At 37.5% G+C, this 18,465-nt stretch overlaps 1 protein-coding gene across 8 annotated transcripts in view; it reads right to left on the reverse strand.

Annotated features, from left to right (window-relative positions):
• Window positions 1-18,465, reverse strand: part of LOC127637316 (TBC1 domain family member 22A-like) — a 227,445-nt gene that overhangs the window by 134,315 nt on the left and 74,665 nt on the right. For all 8 annotated transcript variants that reach the window (XM_052118315.1, XM_052118311.1, XM_052118312.1 and 5 more), the window contains one exon: window positions 3,088-3,194. In XM_052118315.1, the coding sequence (XP_051974275.1) occupies window positions 3,088-3,194 (107 nt within the window). The remainder of the gene's footprint in view (window positions 1-3,087; window positions 3,195-18,465) is intronic.

An 18,465-nucleotide genomic window follows, 5' to 3' on the forward strand; every position in this document is an offset into this window, starting at 1 on the left:
AGATAGTGTGAAGGTGTAAAAAAAAAAAAAAACTGAGTTTAAATGTATTTTGGCTAAGTGTATGTAAAAGTTTGACTTCAACTGTGTGTGTATATACTCATGCTTTTACACAATTCCTGATATTTAATCGTAGAAAACATTCCCTGTCTTAGGTCAGTTAGGATCACTACTTTATTATAAGAATGTGAAATTTCAAAATAATAGTAGAGAGAATTATTTATTTCAGCTTTTATTTCTTTCATCACATTCCCAGTGGACCAGACGTTTACACACATTGTGTTACTATTTGGTAGCATAGCCTTTAAATTGTTTAAATTGGGTAACATTTTGGGAAGCCTTCCACAAGCTTCTGACAATAAGATCACACACACCGTTTCAGATCTGCCCACAAATGTTCTATGGGATTGAGGTCGGGGCTTTGTGATGGTCACTCCAATACCTTGACTTTGTTGTCCTTAAGCTATTATGCCACAAATGTGGAGGTATTCTTGGAGTCATTGTCCATTTGGAAAACCCATTTTGTGTGCTTTTTGGAACTTCAAAATTTTGGCCACCATTTACTTGCATTATATGGACCTACAGAGCTTACAGAGCTATTCTTCTAAAATCTTTTTTTGTTTTCTTCAAAAGAAATTAAGTCAGCTGAGATATTTTTCTAAAATCTTTCTTTGTGTTCTGCGAAAGAAAGAAAGTACACATACACATCTGGGGTGGCAAGTTGGAAAAGCAAATGTAATAAAAACGTGGACACCACTTATCATTATTTTATTCCTCAGTTCCATTTTCAAAAGTAATTAAACATTTACTTACATTTGCTTGGTGCTTGGTGAGTATTGATTTTAGATCCTGATATGTATTTGTGGGTTTTGGAATTATCTGATTGTGTTTAAAGTGCTTTACAAAGTCTGGAGTGAAAGTTCATTGTTCATTGTCAGACATTTGTTGTACTGTCCCGTACTTTGCACATGTTTGCACGTGCACTTTATATAGGTATATATAGGTATTTTATAAAGGTATTTTATTTCGTTGTGTTGTCTCATGTGGTCCTGTGTTGGTCCTTTGTTGTTTTTATGTAGCACCATGGTCCTGGAGGAACGTTGTCTCGTTTTGCTGTGTACTGTACTAACTGTATATGGTTGAAACGACAATAAAAACCACTTGACTTGACTTGACTAAAGCTAATAAATGTTTTTTGGATTGATTTGGATGAGATGACCATATTGAGCCTACAATGGTCCATCAGGATGACAGTATTGATTTGCAAACACACTTAAACTTCCTGGCTGATGTCTTGGGATGTTGCTTCAATATATCCACATCATTTTCCTTCCTCGTGATGCCATCTATTTTGTGAAGTGCACCAGTCCCTCCTACAACAAAGCACCCCCACAACATGATGCTGTCACCCCCATGCTTCATGGTTGGGATGGTGTTCTTCGGCTTTTAAGCCTCACCCTTTTTCCTCCAAACATTATGATGGTCATTATGGCCAAACAGTTATATTTTTGTTTCATCAGACCAGAGGACATTTCTCCAAAAAGTAAGATCTCTGTCCCCATGTGCACTTGATTTTTTTATGGTGGTTTTGGAGCAGTGGCTCCTTCTTGCTGAGCAGCCTTTCAGGTCATGTTGATATAGGACTTGTTTTACTGTGGATATAGATACTTATCTCCCTGTTAACCTCCAGCATCTTCACAAGGTCCTTTGCTGTTGTTCTGGGATTGATTTGAACTTTTCACACCAAACTACGTTCATCACTTTCTGCGTGAAACTCCCAGGAGATCAGCGGTTAAAGAAATACTCAAACCAGCCCATCTGGTACCAACAATCATGCTACAGTCCATTTCACTGAGATCACATTTTTCCCCATTCTGATGGTTAATATGAACATTAACTGAAGCTTAATCTCCTTGATTTTATGCACTGCAGCCACAGAATTGTCTGATTAGATAATCACACAACAGTCTTTAGAATTTACTGTGAATGGTGCCAAAAACAAGGGGCAGTTCTGCAGATGGAAATGTTGTTAATGAGAGGTCAACAGAGAATTTACAGACTGGTTCGAACTGACAAAGTCTATGGTAACTTAGATAACCACTCACAATATTAGGCAGGTGGTTTTAATGTTGTGGCTGATTGGTATATATATATATATATATATACATATATACATATATATATATATATATATATATATATAATCAATATATATATATATATATATATATATATATATATATATTAAAATGTAATTTCCACCATAAAATGAAGAGAGATTTGAGATTATTGGAAATTATATTTAATCATAAAAAAATAAATAAGAAAAACTGAATGCTCTTGAGATGCATGCCTATCCACTTTTGGATTGTTTAGTAGTAAAATTAAACTAATGTTTGAAAAGTGTTTTAAAGCTGGATTGTGTTCGTTGGCATCTCCAAACAGTATTGGAAAACCAAATTGCAAATATACCCCCCCCCCCCCCCACCCCACCCCACCCCACCCCACCATTTGTCTAGCAAACAGATAGTCCCAGTCCCAAACTTACACCATTAGTTGAGAAATGTTGGACAGAACAGGTTTTGATAGTGCCACAGTTACAGTGTACAACCACAACATGTGTCCTATCTCAGCGGCATATAACACAAAACATGTGTCCTGTCTCAGCGGCATATAACACAAAACATGTGTCCTGTCTCAGCGGCATATAACACACAACATGTGTTATATGGCCTTAAATCAATTAGAGACGAGGCAGGCAAGACAAAGTGAATGCGGGGCAGGGGAGGTCTTTACAGTTTCCCATGACAATTCAACACCACTTGAGCCTTTGGATAAGGAGGTTACTTCCTGCCTGTGGTGCAGAGTGAGAATATTCATCATGGGTTTTATTCATGGACAGACCGAGGGAGGAAAGGCAACGGGATGGGGCACCTACACGCAGGGGACTCTCGCCGTGACACATTTGTTTCTTTCCCAATAGTGTGCTCTTCACACACACACACACACACACACACACACACACACACACACACACACACACAGAATGTACAGCAGGACTGTACGCTGGCAGATAGGGAATCAATTTACCTGAATTCCATCCAAGAGCTTGCTCATGCACCAGAAGCTGTCAGCCTCTATGTTCCGCAACACCTCTTCCTGCAAGCTGGCAACATTGAAATTTTCTACCTCTTCCTCTGCAAAGACAAAGACAAAAGAAAATAGAAAAAGTATGAGCTAGAGAGAAAAAGAGAAATGGAGAGCGTAATAGGCATGTCAGTCAATAACTACTGTAGATACTGTAAACCTCGAAGGTCTTGATCTTAAAAAAAAAAAGTTATGGTAGAATTCTTCAAACAGTTTTGGGGTCATTTTACAATGACATGTTATTGTATTCAAAAACAGTTAGACAAAGTTCAACAGAAAAGAAACAGAAATACAAATGCAAATGTATCAAGATAAGATTGAAGTTCAAAATTAAAAGGCTTTTGCAAACAATGAAACTTAATGTGACGCATTTACGCTCACTGAGCACTTTATAAAGAACTCCTGTACACTTACTAAATTATGTGGTTATCTAACTTGTCAATCACGTGGCAGCGAATCATGCATATTACAGGTCAGGAGCTTCACTTAATGTTCACATCAACCATAAGAATAGTGATTTCGAACGTGGCAAGTGTTTTGGTGCCAGATGGGCTGGTTTGAGTATTTCAGTAACTGTTGATCTCCTGGGATTTTCACGCACAGTCTCTAGAGTTTACTTAGAATGGTGCCAAAAACAAAAAAATATCCAAAGAGCTGCGATTTTGTAGACGGAAATGCCTATTGATGAGAGAGGTCAACAGAGAATGGCGATACTAGTTGGAACTGACAAAGTCTACGGTAACTCAGATAACAGCTCTGTACAACTGTAGTGAGCAGAATAAGATCTCGGAATGCACAACACGTTGAACCTCGAGACGAATGTCGGACAATTAAATAGTAATATAATGTTCCTAATAAAGAGCTGAGTGAGTGAATATTAAGAAAGTAGGGTTCATTTTGCTGAGGCTTGACGTCAAGCCTCATTGTGTGTGTCTGTGTGTGTGTATATATATATATACACACACACACATACATACACACAGTATATATACACCGATTAGCCACAACATTAAAACCACCTGCCTAATATTGTGTAGGTCCCCCTTGTGCTGCCAAAACACATCTCAGAATAGCATTCTGAGATGCTATTCTTCTCACCACAATTGGCACCAATAATCATGCCACGATCCAAATCACTGAGATCAAATTTTTTCCCCATTCTGATGGTTGATGTGAACATTAACTGAAGCTCTTGACCAGTATCTGCATGATTTTATGCACTGCACTGCTGCCACACGATTGGCTGATTAGATTATTGCATGGATGACTGTTGTGCCAGACGGCCTGGTTTTTGAGTAAGAAGACATGGAAACACATTTACCAAATATATTCCTAAGGAATTTCTATAGGATGGCAGATTCGCAACAAAAAAGGAATATGACTTTGCCTCAACAAGCAATGTGAACACAATTTGCTCAGAGAATATTATCAACATTGCATAGCATCTGAAATCTTGCTTTGGATATTCTGAAATGCCAAAGACTGTCATCAAAATAATTGACTACATTTACCTCCTAGTACTGTCTGACACACTTTTGCTCACAGACTGAAGGCATCTGCAGCTGAAAGTTAGCAAACACGAGGTTTGTGAGAGCATTTATACTTGGCACATTAAACCACAAGTAATTCATTACATTGGACAAAAGAGCCACAGTGGCTTCCCTTGTGGCGACAACCTCCATTTTGTGCCAGTTTCCCCAGAAGTGACGATTTTGTTCTCTTGAACACCTGGTATGGAAATGCTGCTTTTTTCGCAAATTGTTTTTCCAATATTCAGATTTTTTACATAATTAAATTAGTAATTTATATGGAAACAATTTTTATCTGCAAAGAAACAATGACCGTTTTAATCAAATTAAAGATAATGCTAAGTGATATCCAGTGTAATATGAGGAACACATTTCTGATTTGTTGTCAATAAAATGGACATTTGGGACTTATTAATTGATGTGGTTGTACATTCAAAAAAAAAAAGTTTAGGAAACACTGATTTAAAGGAACAGTTTCATTTCATGAAATTAAGTTTTTTTTTTGGGGTGACACTCCCCAACGCAATACAACAGAAACACAGGAAGGCGACTGACAAAATGACCTGCCGCTTGTTACTTGTAACAGTCGTGGCTAGTTAGGCCAAAACACAGATTTACACGGAAGTAATAGATGTTATCGTTTGTCACTTTATTGTGGTGCTCCTAAATGCAAATCTCAAACCATTCCATCTGGTGTCAGGCATTATCACTTCCTGTTGGCATGTGGCTGTTTCCCTTCCATAGAGCTGAAGGGCAGATTTCCTCTGGCATACTGGAACTGCAAGAAACTGGAATGATCCCACAACCCTGCTGTAGTATATGCCCTCGATTTGCAGCCCAGCACAACCAGTCGACATCAAGTTAATGGAAGCTGTGAGCTTACGTCAGCCTCTTAACTGTCACCAAACGCAGTCCAGAAGGGCTTTTACCACCCACAGGAAGTTACAGCTGAAACTCTGTCTGGTGGATTATGCAATATGACACATAGGGTGTCCTAATCCTTTAACCCGCTACCGCCCTCTGCGTTGGCTAATGAGTATCGAACAGAATCCATGGACGTGTAATTAAAGGCAAGGTTAATTAACATGGGAGTCATCTCTGCAAACATGTCCCTCCAACAGGGCTGAATAAGGAGCACTGGGGTGGAAATTAAGTTTTAAGCGTAGTTGCCATTGATGATGAGGTGTAGATCCATTTGGGACTTATAAAGATCACTGTCAGGAGGTAATGAAGAAAATGTAGGGGAGGAATAATCTGCACCGAGAACCGCTTGAAATGAGTTTCGCTTTTAGTTACTGATGTCAGTTGGGACAGGCCAATGGCCCACACAATCTTAAAAAACATGAGTATGGACTTCATCAATGCTAAAATATTTCCATAGTGGCTTAATTAGGAAAGAACCCTAATTTAAATTTTCAAATGGCTTAAGTCAATGCAATGTAATCAGAGGTACCAGATATAGGTTACTGAAAAAACACCATAATGCTACAATAGGTTGTTGTGGGTATTTGCCAGGGCTATCCAAGTGGTTGGTGTGTGTGTATATATATATATATATATATGTTGGGGATATATATACATAAAGAATTGGGTCCTAGCCAGTGTTATGATCGGCAGACAGGTGTTTCTTAGAGGATGGAAGTCAGCTGGAGCACCTTCATTTCGAGAGTGGTGCACGGAGATGGGCAGGGTAGCAGCATATGGGGTGTAAAAGTGGCAAATCATGAAAAAAAAAGTTTGATACACACGTTATGCAATCTAAGGAACATTAGATAATTATAAACTGATAGTATATACTAATGCCAAGGTCTCTGGAAAGAGAATATTTATGTTCTCCTTGATCGATTGATGAGTTCGGTGAAGGGCAGCGACGGCGACGTCTTCCACTGGGGCTCAGGGCCACGTTACAGTGGGGAAGGAGCTGGATTAGAAGTGTTTTAGAAGTGTATCCTGTTAATGACCCTCTGGACAGAGACTCAGGACAAGGTTCTGTTGTGGTCATCCGGAGATTAAGTAAATTTAAAGACATTCTTCAAAAATACTGAAAAAAATGTCTGAAGATATAGAGACCAAATATGATTACCCATTACGCATATGTTCATCTCTGCCTTAATGGTTCAAATTGTGTGAACTATTGTGTTAGTCAAACAACTGCAATTTACATAAACAGTTCACAGAACTGACATGGAGTGAAAGTGTTGCAGTTGGTGTCCATATTAGGAGTAAAACTTTGTGTGTAAAGATTTGTCTTTGTGGCTTCTTTCTTTCAGCTTTTGCCACATGGAAAGTTAATGCTGCTTCGAGTGGTCTTGAAGATATTCATGGTCTTTTTCTCAACTCTGGTCTTGGGGCAAACCTAAGGATGGGGGGTTTGAGAGGTTGTCAAGAAACCACACATGGACCAATGAGAAGTCTTTTTCAATGTGTTGGAAGGTCCAGGGTCTTAATTTCTGAAGTATCTGCTAGTTGTCAAAGCAGCTTATCTGATGGCTGTACTTCAAATTTGTTTGTGTTAGTCCTGACACGATCCAATAAAAATGGATCCACTCTTCTTTGCCTTGACATTTATAGAGGGACTCTGCAATATACTGGCTCCTGGAATGTCATCTGGTCCGATTGTTTACCACAGTTGTCATGACGGCGTAATGCCAGTAAACCCTGTAATCTGGTAAACACAGTAACGCTGGTAAATCACTGATTGTAGCATGCTAAAATCAAGTTAACATATGTTTATTTTTTGTGTATTAAATTTGAAACAGTGTGTATTTAACATTTATGGACTTACCCCATACATTAAAGGCCTTACTGCAACTGCACAAGATTGAGCTTAACTTGTATTGAACCTGGAAAATTCCTTTAATAAACTCCGATTTTAATATAAGCAAAAAAACAAGCCAGAATGGTGAGCTACTTCCCCTAAGCATAACCCTATAAGTCAAATAATGAAATGCTGTTAAAAATTTCAATCAAGTGTGTGTGTAAAAGTTAAGAAAAAACTAAAGTAGGCTTAACTTCCACAAACTAAATAAAATGTGCTGATCTGCAAAAATTACTCTCAAGTTGGAGAGCTGTGGCTTTTGTGTGTGCTAAGGTCCATGAATCCACTAAAGAACAGAGAAATTTTGTGCATCACTGCAGTAGTCTTGTGTTTCTCGAAAATGCTCAGAATAGGCATAAATGGCTTCCTGAAGGAGTAATTATGGCAATGGTTGTTACTTAAGAAATGCTACGATGTTTTTATAGCTGCTTGGTGTCCAGAAGTGTTACAATAGAACGGCAGTACAGTGTTTGATATAGCTTGACATGACAACATGCAGTGGTAAATAATTATACAATAAACATCACTTTGTGCCTGACAACTTCATTCACTGCCACTACTGTATTAGTGTTCCGTGTAAGAGCAGCAGTAGTGGGCAAAAAAGAGGTGAACTTTGTATGAAATATGATGCAAGATTAGCCCATTAAGATTTAATTTGCTTTTATTAGAAGCGTAAGGAGAATAATTAAGCACACAATAATGGAAACTCATGAGCCATTAAGAACATGGTCAGACAACAATATATCACTTCCAGTTCTTTAAATTTATACCAAAAAAAAAATAAAAAGAATCGATAACAAATACAATATTCAGTAACAGAACAAATACATTTACACGAGTGACTGCATGGTGTTCCCATACAATATTTCAAACTAGAAGAAATTATTTAATGAATTGTTATAAACTGCACCAAGTCAAGCTTGACACAATTCAGTGATGTAAATGAACAAAAAAGTCATTTCTCAGAGCAAGGATCTGTGCAGAAATTCAATTTATAGCTTTTTATAGCAAAGTAATTAAACTAGATCCAAAAATATTCAACAACTGTGATTAGTCAAAGAAAACTAATGACTTTCTGACAGGGCTTTTCCAAATCATTCTTAGCATTGTACACTGAATATGTATATGTTCAGCTCAAAAAAAGTAGACACAGCATAGCTTATGGTGAAGATGCTGCACCTACGATACTAGGCATCACCACGACATAAACAAGAATATTATAGACAGCCCTTTAACGTCAATGCAATATTACTCATTAAGTTGTTACATTACTAGTTAAAGTTATGCTGCATTATTCGTTTTGTTGCATTATTCTTGATCACGCTTTGCGTTAGCGCTACATTGTGTTATTTGTTTTTGTTGCACTACAGGTGTGTTGCACTTCGCTGTCATTGCAACTCATTATTCATTATTGTTACTTTGTGTAATTCACTATCACTGCGTTGCATTACTCATTCTAGTCAAGCCCACTGCACACAAAACACACATTTCCTTGCTGTGATTAACATTTTAATTCGTAACAATGGATTCCTATAAAGCTAATTCACACCTGAAACGAACATTCACGCACAGACAAAGTGAGGTTATTTTTTATAATAATTAGTTTTCTTCACATGGCGATGAGATGCCCTGACCAATAAAATATGAGCTTTGGATCACGTGTCAGGACACGTTGCAGTTACCAAAACCAGTGCAATAGGTGCCGCCAAAGCACAGAATGCTGTTTTGACAAACTACATTAAACGCTGAAGGAACTCGAGGAAGAAATCCTGAATCAGCAGTGAGGATATGCATTTTATTTGCATCAAATGCCTTAAAAACAAACTGGAAAAAGAAAAAATATATATACATACATATACACTGATGGCCAAATGTTTGGAATAATGTAAAGATTTTGCACTTATGGAAAGAAATTGGTATTTTTATTCACTTAAGTGGCATTCAACTGATCACAATGTATAGTCGGGAAATTATTAACATGAACATTTTTTATTACAATGTGAAAAAAAATTCAGAACTTCTTAAACTACTTCAACGCATTCTCATCAAAAATCCTCCATGTGCAGCAATGCCAGCTTTACAGATCCTTGTTATCCTAGCTGTCAGTTTGTTCAGATACTCAGGTGATATTTCACCCCACATTTCCTGTAGCACTTGCCATAGATTTGACTGTCTTGTCGGGCACTTCTCACACACCTTAAAGTCTAGCTGATCCCACAAAACTTTTTCTTTACTAATATTCCCATAAGGCCTACACCTCTGAGTCTTCTCTTTACTGTTGTACATGAAACAGGTGTTGAGCGGGAAGAATTCAATGAAGCTGTCAGCTGAGGACATGTGAGGCATCTCAAACTACAGACTCTGATGTACTTATCCTCTTGTTTAGTTGTACATCTGGACTTCCACATCTCTTTACATCCTTTGAAGACTGTAGTGCACCTTTCTATGAAATCATCAGTTTGTTTTGGCAATTTCAAGCATTGTATAGCCTTCATTCCTCAAAACAATGATTGACTGATGAGTTTCTTGAGAAAACAACAAAATCTTTTTGTTGCCATTTTTCACCTAATATTGACCTTAAGACATGCCAATCTATTGCATACTGTGGCAACTCAAAACAAACACAAAGACAATTTTAAGCTTCATTTAATGAACCAAATAGCTTTAAACTGTGTTTGATATAATGGTACCAAATGATCAATTTAGCATGATTACTCAAGGATAAAGTGTTGGAGTGATGGCTGCTGTCTAGATTTGACAAAAATGTCTTTTTTCAAACAATGATGGTGCTGTTTTTTAAATCAATAATGTCCTGACTATACTTTGCAATCAGTTTGGTGAATTAAAGTACCAATTTCCTCCTGAAACATAATGCATTCCATATTGCTGTATTTTTGTTTTTGCCTTTGCATTTAATCTCACGCGAGTTATCTTGTAACTCTAATGTATTTGCCTTTCTATCAACATTTTTAATAAAACATTTAAATAAAATAATTAGTTAAAGATCCATTTTTTTTTACATATATGAATAACATTAATCCTATTGCTGTGAAATGCAGCGCATTCTGTATACATGTCTTTGTTTCAAAATGCCTTTGTATACTCAAAACATGGTGGTGTCCCAACAAAATGATGTAACTGATATTGCTGTGCTATTTATCATTTACAGTCATTGACAGCAGTTAAGCTTTAAACCTTTAAGCTCTGAAGGTGTTTTTAAAGATTTCCTGTTTCAGAAGCATACCCAAAATTAAAGGCTTGAAAAAAAATCAAAAGCCATTGCATGTCATAGTGTCCAAAAAAATCTTCAAGTGTATGAAAGCCTCTCCAAACAAATATAATATAATAATTGTAGATAAGAACTTATGCAAATACAACAATGACAAAAAACATGCAGGTTCTCTCTCCAAAGCATGCAGGCATAAGCAACGAGATCTCATTCAGGTCCATTCTGTGTTATTTGAGCCGTCACTGAATCTGTGTAATGTACTTGGTGCCATCTCCACGTGGCCATATGTAATTAGCGTGAACAATCCTCTCTGCCCATATTTGGATGACTTCCACCTCTGGTTGCAGCGATTTGAATCCTAATATGACTGGTTTAGCATTCCGTTACTAGAAAAAATACTACATAATTTCTGATAAAGTCATTTGATCTTGGAAACCTAACATGTTTTTAACCATATAGCACATTATGTGCTGTGTGCACATTATGCTTTGTGTGGATTATCTAATGAACTGATTACATTGTGTGTGGGTTTGTTTTAAAAGATATCCCCTCTTCTAAGTAACAGTATGTTCTGTTTATTCTTTGTGAAGTTATTAGTGGAAACGTGGCTTATAAGCAACACCTGTTTACTTGCAACAAGTATGTCAATGACATGTTCTTTTATAGTAAGCTATTCCTCGCTATATTTTTTTGTCTGTGAGTAAAACAAATCAGCTGGTTGCATTCTACTCTTTGAGAGCTTTACGACAATAAATGACACATGGCTATTTGATCAGGTTGATGTTTTTACCGATTACAATAATATGTACAGTGCAAAATTATTAATAAATAATCAAGGAACAGTTCTGATTTTTCTGCTAATTTCAAAGCACTTGTTCAGTTTTAGTCATAATGCCTACATGCATTGTAAATTACATAATTTGTGAAGTATTTTGAATGTTCCCACAACAAACTTGTCATCGCTGATGCAGCAATCTGCTCATTAAAGGACTTGTTTGCATGTCTTGTTTGTTTTGCAAACTTGTCAAGTGGTTAGCTCTCCTTCTCACTCTTGATGGGTGGACAAGCTTAAAGGTGCATTAAGCAACCTACCGTACTGGGGTAAAATAGCTTTTTGATTAGGGCCACCTATTTTAAAGGTGTGAATGTGTTAACGGAAATCATTTGCATCGCTTTAAACACTGGAGCACATTCTGACGTCACTGGACTTTTTGCTGACAGCACGCTGCATGAGTGTTTGTTTTTAGCCTGCTTAGCTTTGCTTATTCTTATTCTCAAACGTTCATCGTTATATTCATCGTTATATCCTTTTTCATTTTACCGCATTTCATGTTTTTCCGCTTTTCTCCTGTTTCATCTGCGTGTATTTTACCTGTTGCTGCTGGCACCTAGCTAGAGTCTGTGTTTGTAGCCTGCTAGTTTTTTAGAATCGCTTATATATCTGTTTTCAGCCTTTAATCCATAACATCTGCCATTTTTAAGCACGCATCGGGTTTTCCCTCGAATTATTCTCTTATCGCGATTAAACTACGTGCATTTTTTTCAGTGCACACCCGTTTTTCTCCTCTGCGGTACACAGATTATTGCATCGATCTCAAAGCACCGCTTATCAAGAACAACCCACAACAAACAATTTGCGGTAAGTCATGGCATCCGCTCATTTTATTTCTTCCTGCATTGCAGGTCACATGTTAACAATAGCCTCCTCTGTCAGCAGTGAGGGATTCACAAGTGATAAATGTAAGGAATTAGTCAGGCTGACGGAGAAGGTTAATGAGTTAGAGACTCACATCCAAACGCTAGTGGAGGTCAGTGAGAAAGAGAAGCCGGTAGATACTGTTTCGGATGCGAGTAGTACAGAGAGCAATGTACACACTTTGGTTCCGGATATAGAGCCCCTGCAGCAGGGCATTTGGGTAAAGTCTCGGCAGCATACTCGCTCAGCAAAGAGAAACTGTCAGCAAACTCTCCTGTTCCTTTTAGGGTTTCCAACCGATTCTCCCCACTCAGTGACACACCCACTGAGAATCATGTTGAAAGAGCCCTTGTTATTGGTGATTCAATTGTAAGGAACGTGGAAATAGAGACTCCAGCCACTATTGTTAATTGCATTTCGGGGACCAGAGCGTCTGACATCAAATCAAATTTACAAGTGCTAGCTAATGCTAAACGTAGATTTTCAAAAATTGTTCTCCATGTCAACACTAACGATGTCCGGCTTCGCCAGTCGGAGATCACTAAAAATAATGTTAAAGAGGTGTGCGAATTTGCAAAAATTATGTCAGACACTGTAATATGCTCTGGTCCCTTCCCTGCTCGACGTGGTGACAAGGTTTATAGTAGATTAGTGTCACTGAATGGCTGGATGTCTGAGTGGTGTCTGAAGAATAAAATAGGATTTATAGACAATTGGAAGAGTTTTTGAGGTAGACCGACCCGCTAAAGAGAGACTGATTCCATCCCTCCAGGGAAGGCACCACTCTCCTCTCTAGTAATTTGGCTCATAGTCTTAATAATGATAGTATTTGACTAACTGGGGCCCAGGTCAGGAAGCAGACAAACTGGTTAATCCGAACGTCTGCTAGCTGCCTTGAGACATCACACAGGTCACATACACTACAACACATAGAGACTGTATCACCTAGATATCTCATAGAGACTGTGTCTGTTCCCCAAACTACCAAAGACAATACCCTCACTAAATCATTTAAAAAAATTGATTAAGGTCAAACTTGAACAAAACAAACTAATTAAAAAAACAGGGCTACTAAACATTACATCTCTTTCTACCCAAGCACTAATTGTTAATGAAATGATTACAGATCATAGATTGGATGCGCTCTGTTTGACTGAAATCTGGCTTAAACCGGATGAATATATTAGTTTAAATGAATCTACTCCCCCAGGTTATTGTTATAAACATGAGCCTCCTCTGAAGGGTCGAGGAGAAGGTGTTGCTACAATTTACAGTGAAGTTTTTGGTGTTACTCAGAGGACAGGATATAAATGTAAGTCTTTTGAACTAATAATGCTTAATGTGACACCGTCAGATATAAATAAAAAATCTCTGTCGTCTTTTGTCCTTGCTACAATGTATAGATCACCCGGGCCTTATTCTGATTTCCTTGGTTGGTGACTTCAACATTCACATAGATACTGAAAATGATACATTGGGATTAGCATTTATCGATATTCTCAACTCTCTTGGAGTCAGACAAAATGTAACAGGACCAACTCATCGCCATAATCATATGCTAGATTTAATTCTGTCATATGGAGTTGATGTTAATAATATAGAAATTCTGCAGCAGAGCGATGACATCTTGAATCATTACCTCGTTTCTTGTATGCTGCAATCAGCAAATGTTACTCAATCTACACCATGCTATCGTTCAGGTAGAACTATTCTTTCGACCACTAAAGATAGCTTCACTAATAATCATCCAGATCTATCTCATACACTCAATAAACCTCAAAGCCCTGAAGAACTTGATGAAATAACAAAAAAATATAAATGCAGTCTTCTCTAACATGCTTGATATTGTCGCCCCACTTCGATTAAAGAAAATTAAAGAAATAAGCCCTACACCATGGTACAATGATCACATTCATGCTCTCAAGAGAGCAGCTCAGAAAATGGAGCACATGTGGAAAAATACAAAATTAGAAGTATTTCATGGTGCATGGAAAGATAGTGTCTGTAGCTACAGACAGGCACTAAAAGCTGCCAGGTCAGCATATTTTAGTAAACTCATAGAAAATATCAACAACAATCCTAGATGTTTATTCAGTACTGTGGCTAAATTGGTTAGGAATAAAAACAGAACTAGATATTATGTCGCAGCACAAGAGTACTGACTTCATTAATTTCTTAAAAGTTAAATTTTAAATAATCAGAAATAAAATTGGAATTATGCAATCATCTGTCATAGCACCTCAGAAAACAGTGTCTAATAATTTTCCTCTCATGCCACTTCAATCCTTCTCTGTCATAGGTCATGAAGAGCTGACAAAACCTATCGAAACATCAAAAGCCACAAAATGTTTGTTAGATCCTATACCAACTAAGCTCTTAAAAGAGGTATCTCCTGTAATATCAGAACCCAAGAAACTTTAAAATGGCAGTTATCAAACCGCTTATTAAGAAGCCACAACTTGATCCTGGAGAACTGGCTAATTATAGACCGATTTCAAATCTCCCGTTTATGTCAAAAATACTAGAAAAGGTAGTATCCTCCCAAATATGTTAATTTTTACAGAGAAATAGTATATACAAAGAATTTCAGTCAGGATTTAGGCCTCATCACAGTACAGAGACTGCACTTATCAGAGTTACAAATGACTTGCTCTTATCATCTGATCACGGCTGCATTTCTCTTCTAGTGCTTTTAGATCTTAGTGCTGCATTTGACACGATAGATCACGACATTCTCTTGAATAAGCTAGAGAATTATGTTGGCATTTGTGGAGTTACATTAGCATGGTTGAGGTCATATTTAGCAGACCGCTACCACTTTGTCTATGTAAATGAGGAATTGTCAAACCAAACAAAAGTAAAATATGGAGTGCCACAGGGATCAGTTTTAGGGCCTCTTTTCTCCTTGTACATGCTTCCCCTTGGAGATATTATCAGGAATCGTGGAATAAGTTTTCACTGCTATGCCGACGATACACAACTTTATATTTCTTCAAAACCAGATGAGATTTCACAATTCTCGAAATTAGCAGAGTGTATCAATTAAATAAAATATTGGATGGCCAGAAATTTCCTTCTATTCAATTCTGACAAAACAGATGTATTATTGGAACAAAATACTCTATAAATAAGCCACTACAATATAATTTGACTCTCGATGGATGTACTGTTACATCATCTTCAACAGCGAAGAACTTATGTGTTATATATGATACCAATCTTTCCTTTGAAAATCAAATTACCAATGTTTGTAGAACAGCGTTTTTCCACCTAAAAAATATTGCTAAATTAAGGCACATGCTCTCTGTTGCTGATGTTGAAAAACTTATTCATCCATTCATTACCACAAGACTACATTATTGTAATGCATTACTGAGAGTATGTCCAGCAAGATCAATAAATAAACTTCAATTGGTTCAAAATGCAGCAGCCAGAGTCCTAACAAGAACCAAGAGATATGATCATATTAGCCCCATTTTATCTTTATTACATTAGCTACTTGTTAAATTCCGTATTAATTTTAAAATTCGGTTAACTACGTACAAAGCTTTGAATGGTCTAGCTCTGCAGTACTTAAGTGACCTTCTACCACGCTATATTCCATCACGTTCATTAAGATCGCAAAATTCTGGCCTGTTAATAGTTCCTAGAATATCAACATTAACAAAAGGAGGTAGATCCTTTTCATATTTGTCTCCTAAACTATGGAATAGTCTCCCTAACACTGTTCGAGATGCAGACACACTCCCTCAGTTTAAGTCTAGACTAAAGACTCATCTATTTAGCCAGGCGTACACCTAATTTATCCTACAACCCACAATTAGGCTGCTTTAGTTTAGTCTGCCGGAACCAGAAACACTGATCATGATTTATATCTCTGCAATAAACTGAATGGCATCTATGCTTATATTATTTTATTTGTTTCCCTTTCGCAACCTCGGGACTCCTATCCTGAGGTCACCAGGACCGGCTGGATCCAGCACCATTCTTGCTTCATGTTGGACTGCTACGTGTCACTGAATGATGATGACTAAATGCAGCCGGTGCCAGCCAAACATACATCACTCCAGTCTATTATGATGGACGTCAGAGGATGAACTGATGCCAACTTCAACCATAAGACATGGGATACTTCATATGCCTGTCTGAACCTTGGATTTAGGATGGACCACACCGAACCTCACCAAAATTACTGGCCAGGTTGAACTGCATTTCACATCCCTGATCTCTGCCTGCATGCACATAAGACTTTCACCTACTGTTGCAATTGTGTACATGGTAGTGTGACAATAAAGTGATTTGATTTGATTTGATTTGATTGATGTTAGCCAGAGGGGAAGTGGCCCCCACAGTGAGTCTGGTTTCTCCCAATGTTATTTTTCTCCATCAATCAACATCTTATGGAGTTTTGTTTTCCTTGCCACAGTCGCCTTCAGATTGCTCACTGGGGTTATTAATACAATTATTATTTAAGAACTTATTTTTAAACATGATTACAATCGTATTTTATCTAATTACACAATGATGATTCATCGACATTATAGACAATACAGTTTTATCGTCTGTTAATGCCTGATCTTCTGTAAAGCTGATTTGGAAGGATGTGTGTTGTGAAAGGTGCTAAACAAATAAAATTGACTTGACTTGACTAAATGGGAAAGGGCCATTTATCAGAGATTTGCCTCTCGAAATCACGTCGCCTTTGGTGAGCAAAGGCCTTTACGTTGCAATTTGTATTACTATTACGTTGTTTTATGATTTCTTAATGTCAAGTAATGTAATTCATAGTATGGTTACACATGAATGTGCTGTACAACAAAACTATTGAAACATGAAGGTCAAACTGATCAACATAGCAAGTGGCACATTACTTTTAATGACTTTCAATGAGGAAGCAAAGTCTTGGAACGGAAAAGGAGAAAAATACCTGTCACTAGACATCTCAGGCATCCCAAGGCAGACACTTAACAACTTGTTAGAGCAAATGAGGAAAGTTAATCAGACCTGCATTCAAATCAACGCTGGGCTCAGTTCTTCAAATGGAGAAAATCTGAGCAAACCGGTACTCATTAGGGCCTCTACTGTGTGTCACACACCACTAACTGCTCAATTCAGCCATTGAAGACTGTGGCATTTCTTCAATAAACGGCCACCAAAGGCCTTTCAGGAGATTGATGGAAACCAAGAATCAATGGTTATAGGGTTAGTGAACAATGCACATGCTGTAATAGACATAGACTATTAGGAACCCATGAGCTACATGATCCAGAGTACTGCACATTGGGAAAGTTCAGGCTGATGGGAGGTTATTCAATCTGAGGCAGCATGCAGGAGTAACAGAGTAAAGCAAGAAACATAATTTATATAAGTGGTTTGTCAAAGCGTTTCAAATGCGTAGTCCGGTTGAACAAGCTTAACATGCATTCTTGCATTACTGTGGCGGCAACAAATCTCAGATCAATTGAAACATCAATATCAATGCACAAGAATGTGGATGCCAAAAAAGAAGAAGAAGAATTTGGAAGTGAAAGTGGAGATTGATAGAACAAAAGGACATATCTATTGATCTGTTTCTCACCCACACATATCATATCACTTCTGAAGATATGGATTTAACCACTGGAGTTGTATGGATTCCTTGAATGCTGCAATTATGTGCTTTTGGAGCTTAAAAAATGGCATAAAACACTTGCATTGTGAGGACCTACAGACCTGAAATATTGTTCTAAAAATCTTTGTATGTGAAACTGGAATTTCAACAAGTATGAAATTAGATGTATATATGTATATAGTACATGTATATACAAAGTTTGAATTGCTCAGATGAAAGAAAATGACATGCTTTTATTTCTGGGTCAGAAACCATGATTGTGCAGCGTACAGTTCACACCATATCCCCTATAGTGCCCCTTGTGGCAACGTTGAGAATGCAACAAGTACTTGTGTTGTTTTTTTAAATTGCAGTATGACACAATTTGGAAAGCAACAACACACAACATCAAGCTTGTTTAGCTAGACACGTCTTCATTTTTGTTCTTGCATAGAGTAC

Source organism: Xyrauchen texanus, chromosome 45 (assembly GCF_025860055.1).
Source record: "Xyrauchen texanus isolate HMW12.3.18 chromosome 45, RBS_HiC_50CHRs, whole genome shotgun sequence".
NCBI lineage: Eukaryota > Metazoa > Chordata > Actinopteri > Cypriniformes > Catostomidae > Xyrauchen > Xyrauchen texanus.